The 10,404-nt window shown below is 33.4% G+C and overlaps 1 protein-coding gene across 3 annotated transcripts in view; it reads right to left on the bottom strand.

Moving 5' to 3' along the window:
- Nucleotides 1-10,404, bottom strand: part of Pola1 (DNA polymerase alpha 1, catalytic subunit) — a 295,390-nt gene that overhangs the window by 144,962 nt on the left and 140,024 nt on the right. For 2 of the 3 annotated variants that reach the window (XM_015488095.2, XM_048796433.1), the window contains exons 33-34: nt 2,305-2,483; nt 466-597 (exon numbers count right to left, since the gene is read on the bottom strand). In XM_015488095.2, coding sequence (XP_015343581.1) covers nt 466-597; nt 2,305-2,483 — 311 coding nt within the window. Of the gene's footprint in view, nt 1-465; nt 598-2,304; nt 2,484-6,107; nt 6,250-10,404 lie in introns of those variants that run through there. The other variant, XM_048796434.1, reaches the window with a different exon arrangement.

Genomic DNA, 10,404 nt, shown 5'->3' with positions numbered 1-10,404 from the left:
TATATATATATATATATATACACACACACACACACACACACACACACACACAAAATATTCAGTAATAGGTACTTTATTAAAATTACCACCCATAATCTTATGGCTCTACTTCTTGAAGATATGTAATATTGATTTTTTCCTCATTTGTCCAAAGATTTGAATGACCCCTTATTTATATGATGGAAAAAAATCTGATTATATTCTTATTTTTTTTTCTTGAAAACAAAATTTCATTATTTAAAATATAGCTCATTAATGAAAGAGATGTAATGTCCATGAGAAAATCAAATCATTTGTCATGCTAATATGCCAAAATTACATACTTTGTTATATCTTTATTAATAGTATTTCGCCAGGAATTTTCTCCAAAGTCCTTTCCAAATTTTATAGTTTTATTAAAACCAAAAAAATAAGTACTAAACCTCAATATATCATGTACATAAAAACTTCATTATGGATACTTACATCATAGTACTTTTTAATGCACCGTCTAATGTCCATGATCAATTTGTTGCTCATCTGTACCGTAAAGGTCAGAGGTGAAGCCTTACAATCAATGTTGCTGCAACGATACAAGCTGGGCTCCATATCAGTTCCCTATAAAAATCAGGACAGATGAGTACACAAAAAGTTACTGCCAAGTTATAGAACTTTTTAGTGTACTTTAAAACAGCATGCTTTCTTTGTGTACAATATTCTTAATTCCTTGTATTGGTGAGTTTCTAACTTTATTTTCTCAACTATGTTCCTCCCAAAGACCCCTTTGGTCATGCATATTTTCTACTCCTTTACCATTATCATGGTGGAGTACAAAGTCAAAGGGATAATTCTGAAGTCACTATTTTACATTCAGTACTTGACAGACTCTATCCATAAATGCACTTTTTAAACAATTTTCCCTCTGAATACCAATGAAATGTTACTGGAAATAAACATCTCAGGGACAATGATCAAAATTTTAAATTTGTGTATTAATTCATTCTAAACTTGAAAATAAATTGAAACCCCTTGACATTAGTTTGCTTTCAGTGTGTCAATTTAATTTTAGAATACAGCCTAAAAATAAAAGTTTTGCACCACAATAGCAATATCATTTATCATCAGTTTGGAAAATCTAAAATTTCTTCATGTTTTCAAAAAATCAAACATATTGTGGGAGTAGAAATTTTAATTACTATTAGTAGTTGACAAAAACATTTTGTTGTGTTGTGTTTTGTTTTAAACAAAGACAAAGCAAATGTAATATATAGGAAAATTGTTGGGGTTTCTAGAGCATTTGTTTTCCTTCTGGATACTTAAACATCTTGGTTTCCTTGCTCCAATCTGGTACATAACCCTACCCGCCACACTAAGCAATTCCAGGTGGAAGAGATTTTAGAGCTTGACATCGGCTCTTCCACAGTTAGCCCATCTGCAAGTCGTCAAGCCTCCATGCAATTAACTATCTTATTTACAGCTGTAATGAAGCAAAACTCAAGGATTTAGCAAGTATTGCTGATCTGTGTCTGCCTCTTCCTTGCACTTGCTTCCAAAGACTGCTTTGTTTTGATTCAAAAAAATGCAAAACATCTGCTGTTTGTCCAAATTAACTTAAAATAATTACTTTTAATTTAGATAAAGGATGTCTTTTCTTTCAGTTTCAAGGTTTTACAGGGTTCTGCTGCTTTCTCATTTGCCAATGGCTAGTACATGCATAACACTGCAGTGGAATCAAGTAAATTGGCCAAGTTTCAAGTTCTGATCCAAGGTCAATGATACATTTTTTGGCAGTACTTCTTGAGAGGAATGTCTCCCTGTGACTTTTTAAATGTCTGATAGGCAAAGACAGCAAAAAAAGATAAGAAAAGTACCTTTGTCAAAAGGAGGTAAGTGGGATGTGTAAAGATAAACAAAAACTTTCCCAAAACACTTAGTTCCCATTAACTTGATTTAAGATAAAGGAAAATATTGCTCTAAGTCTTAATAAATGGGGGTTGGGAGTGGGGAAATACAGGTTACTAATTAAGGAATTACAATAAAAATACTTTAAGATAATTAGAATTTCTAAGAGATTCCATTTTAAAAACAAGGTCAAATACTCTAGGAAGGCAAAAACAATATTTAATCATGTTCAATTATGCATTTTTAAGTAGAAATAAAGTGAGTTGTGAGGGCAGAATTCATATGATGCGAAAATTCCTTAAAAGCACAAAATCAATGTGTTAAGTGGGTTTTTTCCCTTTTCCATATCCTATAGAGAAGGGGGGAGGTTTATACTAGATCAACCATAAAATCAAAGGAAACTAACTAAAAGAAATAACTAACCGAGCCATCAAAGACATTATCATAAATATTTTCCATTCCACATGTAGGACATGGACATTTGAATTTTTCACAGTCTCTGTATTTCTCTTCATCAGTGAGCTGTGCTGGGCCACCAAGTAGAACATCATTCTCTTCATCTTTATGATAATGATGAACTCTAAATTGGGTGGGGTCTAGTCCTATGAATGTAAAAAAAAAAAATCAGAAGAGCATTTATCCAAAAACTACCTCAAAGAAGAAAACTCTCACCAAAAAAAATATTTTAAATTCATATACACACATGCACAACCATTTGAACTCAAGATCATTTGGACAAGTGATTTCTCTTTTTATAAGAGATTACTTTATAAATCAAACAAGTAACTGCAACAATAGAATGCAGTCATATGCCACAGGATGTCTGGTCAGAAGCAACTATTTTATAGAATGTTTTAGTATTTTCTTAAAGTTACAGTAAAAGACTACAAATAAATGTGTGTTCTTATTAAGAAATACTCTTAAAATCAAAATGTCACCATTAAAACTAAAAACAGAATAAAGATCCCATTAAAGAAAACAAATTCACTGTCATTACAACCCCTTCAAGTGCAGATACAACTGCTAACCCTGATTTCAATGCAGTGGTCGATTTCATCTTGGCTCAGTAGTTAACAGCATGTAGGTTGCAATCTAATTCAGTGGTTAAAATTCAGTAGCAGCATCTGAGGCAAAATGCAACATTGCTTTTTTTTTTTTGGTGTTTGGAATTCAGAAATTTAAAATATGTGTAAAAACAATGGATCTACAGATTTATGGGCCAAAACATCTCTGACAATCTTGAAACCAAATATATTTTCATATTTTAATTGAACAACACAAATCAATCCATGCATAGTTTATGCTACTTTGTTTTCACAAACTATTTCAAGAAAAAAAATTAGGCTAATTTTTCCTTGTTCAAAGCATATCTGTCAAAATTTACTATTTGAATTTATATTAAAGATAATTATCCCACACTACATTATTTTCTTGAAACTCTCGGAGCAATCCCTGAAGTTCTATCTAATCTTTTGGAAATCTAAAGAAAGCTATCATATTTATTTTAGTATAAATGTAAATAAGTAATCTAAAATAGTAACTGAGCTCAAAGTTCAAAAAAACCAAATTTTAGATACCAAATATCTAAAAATTATTTTATAGCTATCAACAGCTGCATAGGTACATAATCCAACACATGTATTCAGAATTCAGTGATGAAATCCTAAATCCTCTTTGGTCAGTCACTGAATGACATCTACTAATTATGAAGTACTTAAGGCAAATTCTTACACAGTGGAAAGATGCCAAACAAAGAAGATGAGTGAGATGCAGTCTGAAATTTCTCACCTGCAAAACTGAGGTAATGTCACTGACCATACAGTCTTCAAGTTCAAATGAGATAATAAAGAACAAATCTAGTTCACTGGTACCTAAAGTATGGTAAGCTCTCAATAAATGTGATTTGAATGAAAAAATAATTAATGATTGAATGAAAAAATAATTAATGAACCTAATGCAGACTGAATTCACTCCAGATTATGTATTTAGAAAAATACATGAAACACCCGCTCATGCTACATGTGAAGTTAATAGCTACTCTTTGTAGGAATTATAGTATTTCCTAAAGTCATAGTATACAATAAAAACCACACGTTCAAAGCTGGGTGTGGTGGTAAATGTCTGTAATCCCAGCTACCCAAGAGGCTGAGGCAGGAGGACTGCAAGCACAAGGCCAGCCTGGGCAATTTAGTAAGACCCTATCTCAAAAGATAAAAAAGGTTGGGCATGTAGCTTAATGGTAGGAAAACCCCAGGGTTCAATTCCTTGTACAAATTATGTTATGTGCATGCACAAATACGACAATGAATCCCAATATTATTCATAACTATAATGTACCAGTAAAAGTTAATTTAAAAGAATACACATTCAGAATAATTTGAAAAATTATTCATCAGAGACAGAGTACTATAACATGTCACTTGGCTCCAAAACTCATTATATATTTTCTAAGTTACCTATCCCTTAGAGAAACAAAAAATTAGTGAAATATGTGGGAGTACATACCCTCACATTTAAAGATAAGGAGAGGCAACAGAACTGAGTGAGAGACCATGCTCATGAATGAGGCCATTTCTTCTCTGTGGCAAAGAGTAACTGTTGCTAATTCATTAAACTCTAGTTGTGAATCCAATTCACATAATGCCTTGCTTTTTTGCAATTATGAGAAAGCAGCTTCACCTTTTCGCTGACTGTATGAATATCAATCAACTACCCTGGCCAGTACCAATCAGAAAATAAGCAAGATTCTTCTAGCTTCTTTCACAGTCTGAAAATCAAGAAATGAAACAATGCTGGCTTACACACATATAAAACTGGCCGGTGAAAAGGAAGCTATAGGAACTGCTCTCTACCACTCTCCACCAGCCCTGGCTCACTTAGTGAACCTGAGTGTACAAAGCTGCATGGCTGGCCCAGGGCAGCCTGGCCACTGAGTAAGTAAAAAATGGATAGGACCCATCTCGATAGTAAAGAGAAATGCCCAATGACTAGCTGAAATTTATGAGAAGGTATTAGGCCTTATGAAAGGTCTACTGTAAATGTCCATTTCCACCAATACTTCTATCTTCCCATGGCAGGAACAAAACAACTGACATAGCTAATTACTTCAGACTTATTTTCAAACTGATTTATTTCAGGGGGAGGAGTTACAATCTTAGTATTCTGTTGGCCATAGTTCTGTTTTCAGTGCTGTGGATCAAATCTAGGGTCTTGCACATGCCAGGCAAGGGTTCTACCACTGAATTCTATATAGCCCCAACCCAGTTCAATGGTAAAATTTTAAAAATATAAAGAAAGGGGGCTGGGGTTGTGGTTCAGCAGTAGAGCAGTCGCCTAGCACATTCAAGGCACTAGGTTTGATCCTCAGCACCACATAAAAATAAATAAATAAAATAAAGGTATAGTGTCTGATATTTAAAAAAATATATAAAGGATAAAGAAACTGTAATTCCCTTAAAGTATTAGGTATTAATGATCCCTGTACAAGTTGCTTTAATGAAAAACATCATTTAAAAGTGATTTTATTGGAAGAACAACTATAAATTCAGGAGCAAACCAAAGAGGGCTAAATTAAATTAAGAAAACATACTGTGCCACATTGAAAAAAACTAAGCATCACTCCTGCTGGAAATGTTTTTGAAACAGTAAAAATCTAAGTTTAAACAAGTCCCAAACTTATTCAAGATATAAATTAATTTTTCCAAATCCTCATGAAATTGGTAATAGCAGCCTATTTCGAAGTTTCAGAAGACTTAAAAGTTTTACTGCATATACCATAACTCATTAAGGTTGGAGCAAAAACAGGAAAAAAGTATCTAGTGCTGCCACCTAGAGGTAGAGATTTTGAATTTTAAAGTGTGCAAAACAGAGCAGCTACATAAAACTCCCTTTGCAATTATTGTCACTCCAAAAGTAAACACATCCAACAGAAATGATGTTAAAACAAAACCTTTATCATGACATTTTCCCTACATGTATATATGCTGTATAATTAATACTAAACTGTTCACTATACAATGCATAAACATATTAGTGTTTGAGCAAGACATGTAAAAACTGAATTCCAAATTCCTTACCTCTTCTACTGAGAGCTTTCTCTGAACAACTGGCTTAAAGAAATAAACTTTATGCCCCATTGTAAAAAAGGAACTTCTACTAGAGTAGTTTTTGATAAGTGACTTGAATCATTTGGTCAGGTACAGAATAAAGGAAGGAGTAACCTGCTTGGGCTTTGGAAAATCAGTCATCTGGCAGAAGAACAGGTGTGGTTTCCCCCACAATAAGCAGGAAAGGCGTATGCTTTAATTCAATCCTGTGACTTGCAGTGATTGAGTCACTTGTGTTGGGATGGGAGGGACAGAAGCAGTACTGGAATGAAATTAAAATACTGTCATTTATAATTAGAAAATTTCTAGGATTTCACATTATTTTGGCAAGAGGATCAAGACTCTCATGTTTCAAGAAGTATTTATAGAAAGTAACATCACAGGCATTGGGGTGGATGAGTTTAGAAGTACTGTTTTTACTTAAGATCACCACAGTCTGATCACACATTCCCTGTGACATTTGGCACAAAATTATTTGTCTACCACTGCACTTTCTAAATAAACATTGTAAGCTACATGCCTGTTTTAAGAATGTTTGCCTCTTACTATTCCCAATGGAATATTTCAAATGGGTTCATAACTCAAGGCAAATGGATACATTTGATCATATATTTCCCTTTCTCCAAAGATAAGTTTCTATTAACACAACTGCAAATGACTACAGTAAAGCCAGTTAGCTATATATGTTCACGCAAGTGGAGAGAGGAAAATTCTAAATAAATGAAATCCTAAATTAGTAAAGGAAGTACCTGGTATTCCCAAGCATGTGTTTGTAACACAAATCATTTAAGCTAGGAAAGCTTATTAATGGATTTTATTGTGAATATTTTTTGGTGAAAATTTCCTGTAAGAAATAAATAATTTCTTGGGGCTGGCATTGTGGTTCAGTGGTAGAGCCCTTGCTTAGCACGTGTGAGGCACTGGGTTCAATCCTCAGCACCACGTAAAAATAAAAAAAAAATAAAGCCATTATGTCCAACTACAACTAAAAAAATATATTAAAAAAGTAAATAATTTTTCTTTCACAAATCTAGGCTCAGTATTTGGACTTCTTTCAGGACAATATACAAAATAAAAACAGCACGATTAAAGGAAAATAGTGAATTTTTAAAAAGTGAATGCCTTATACAAGAATGCTTACAGTAGTTTCATTCATAATAGCTCAAAATGAAAATAATTCAGACACCCACCAACAGCAGAATGAATGAAATGGTATACTCTACCATGAAATATTACTCAGCAATGAAATAAAATGAATTCAGATACAATCAACAAGATAGTTGGATCTCAAAAACAGTAGACTAAATGAAAGAATTTCAACACAAAAAAGAACATGCTGCAGGAAAACAGTTATATAAAATTCTAGAATAGGCAAAATTAATCTATGGTGATAGAAATCAGATGAGCAGCTCTTGTGAGTGGATTCTGATAGAAATGGACATAAGGCAACATTCTGGGATAATGGGAATGTTCTTTCTCTGTGTCCTGATAAACTTACTGTATGATACTCTTAAGATTTTCTATGTAAATGATATTGAAAAAGAAAGCTAGTCAACTAGGAGATATCTGCAGTGTGTGTGTGTGTGTGTGTGTCTTTACAAATTTTTAGATCTGTTTCCAGGAAATACAGGGGACACAGGAACACCTATAAGGATACTACTTCAGTGCAATCAGAAAACTACAGAATGAGATAAATTCTACAGGAAAAAAAAAACATTTAACAAATAAACTGGGAGGATCCAAAAATAAAAAAAGAATGAAACAAAGGAGATAAACTATCATACAGACACTGATTATAATCTAATTCAAATAAGGAGTTTCTTAAAAAGTACATTCATAGTATGATCAGGGAAACATGAATATTTACTGCATATGTGATGAAATGAAGAGGGAACTGTGGGGTTTTTGATATGGTATGATGGTAGTGCTCTGGTTATGTTCAAAGGGGGAATCTTTATTTTTTTTTATAAATGCAGGAACAAAATCTTTACAAATAAAATTATAAGATTCACTTCATAGTAATTGGGGAGGGTGGGAAAGAGGCATAAGATTGGCCATAGTTGACTGCTGAAAGTGGATGATGACAAATTGAAAGTTTATTTAAAAATTTTTCTACTACCATGAATATTTAAATTTTTCCATAAAAGTTTTTAAAATACCATAGATTCAACTTAAACAATTTGTTGTACAAATGGCAAATGGCAGGCAACACAAACTGCTTTTCACACCAAAAAGAAGCCTCTCCATAATAAAAAAAAATAATAATAAACTCAAATAAATAATACTCAGACAATGCAAAACTTCTTAGTATTTTAAAAAGAAATAATAGCAAAACCTTTGGATTAAATAAACACCCATAATTTGTACTAGAGAAGACAATTCCCAAAATTTTCTTTTTTTGGTACCAGGGATTGAACCCAGGGGCACTTAACCACATCCCCAGCCCTTTTTTGTATTTTATTTAGAAATGGTCTTGCGAAGTTGCTGACAGCCTCACCTAAGTTGCTGAGGCTGGATTTGAACTCACAATCCTCCTGCCTCAGCCTCTCAAGCCACTGGGATTATAGGTGTGCACCCTGTTATTCCCAAAATCTTGACAGAAAAAAATTACCGATGGGCACCATTCTTATGACCTCAACTTTTTAATGCCCTTGATGATAGCCCTGAATATGAATTTTAACTTTTTGAAATGTATACAAGTTGAGTATCCCTTATTTAAAATGCTTGGGACCAGAAATGTTTCAGATTTCAGATATTTCTGGATTTTAGAATATCTGCACAAACAAAATGAGATTCTTGGGGATAAGTTCCCAATTCATATACACCTTATATAAACAGCTCAATACATAATTTTATACAATATTTTTAGTGTGCCTGTGTTTTGAATATGACTCATTACATGAGGTTAGGTAATTTAATTTTTCACTGTGGCATCATGTTTCTGATTAAAAAGGCTTTAGATTCTAGAGCATTTTAGATTAGCAATGCTCAATCTGTATCTTAGAGCAAGAAACACTTTAGAAGTATCTTATTTCTTTTTAAACCTGAGAAAATAATAGATAACTTTATGCTGAAAAAATATTTGGCAAATAATAATAATTAAACAATAGATCAAAGATTGACTGTCTCACAACAAAGCCATCTTCTCTTCCAGCCATCTTGGCAGATGTAGTGGGGGAAGGAGACAGCAAGTGAGTTAGTAATTGTTATTGTCCTTTTTTGTAAAAACTGTTATTTTTAATATTAAAATATGGGTATTAATATTTAGTCAGCAATGGGTTACTTATAATCCACTACCTTAACCCTATGTCTTATTCATAATATATAATATAGTTTAAATATGTATGTATAATGTTGTATTCAGCTTTTTTATTTATTATGTCTAAGTCATTTATCTATAAGCAACACAACCTTTTTTTTTCCTCGGCAGTAATGGGATGGAAACTGAGGCCTTGAGCATGCTAGCCAAATGCTCTACCACAAACTACATCCCCAGCCTAAGCAACACAATCTTGATAAGTGTCATTTTGGCATACATAATTAAAATAATATTTTAGACTGCTCTGGTTTGGTTCAAAATTCTCAGGTCTCACTGCTTACATTAAGGGAGCAATGTCACTGGTGGCCCTCAGTGCTGTATACTACTGAGATAGAAAAACCTTGCATAACTGAGGTGCAAGTTGTGCAACTGACACCACCGGAGAGGCTCTCTGTGAATTCTCTAAAGAGCTGCAGGGAGTAACTGAGACAGAATGGATTAGCCCTGTGGAGATTCAAGCCCAACTGCATACTGGCCTCTACACAGCCCATTTACACAATGCCCCAAATGTCTTCACTTTTATAAACTTTTTTATTGGTGACCCCAGCCAGGTGTGGTCTCTATGTCTCTTTACTCTGATAACCGCACCCCCCCCCTTTTTTTCAGGACATGAACTATGTTGTCCACTAGACATCCCCATGGCAGTACAATCAATCAAATGGTTCATAATTTAAGTAAAGAATCCATAGCTGAGTCAACTTTGTGTCCTTCACAGTGCCTATTATGATGCTGGGTATTGCAGAACTTTGATACTAATTAGTTCAGCTAATACAAAAGTAGACTAGCTTGGGAGCATGAGCCACTGGATGATGTGCTTGGGATGGTGCTCCATCCCGTAATAGGAGGTTCTTATCAGTTCTCAAGACTTCCCTTAACATCCTATCATGCATTTGGTGTGGTGTTAGTTTTTAAGTTTTTACAATTAAGAATATTTTATGTTTTTGAAATGATGGCTCTATATGTACATTATTTTTTCTTTATTCTTTTTAGATATGCATGACAGTGAAGTGTATTTGACATATTATGCATACATGAAGCAAAACTTATTTTAATGGGATCCTCTTGTAAAAGCTTAATCATGAAAAAAGGCAAAATTCT

Source organism: Marmota marmota, unplaced genomic scaffold (genome assembly GCF_001458135.2).
Source record: "Marmota marmota marmota unplaced genomic scaffold, marMar, whole genome shotgun sequence".
Lineage (NCBI taxonomy): Eukaryota > Metazoa > Chordata > Mammalia > Rodentia > Sciuridae > Marmota > Marmota marmota.
This window is presented reverse-complemented; position numbering and strand designations above follow the sequence as displayed.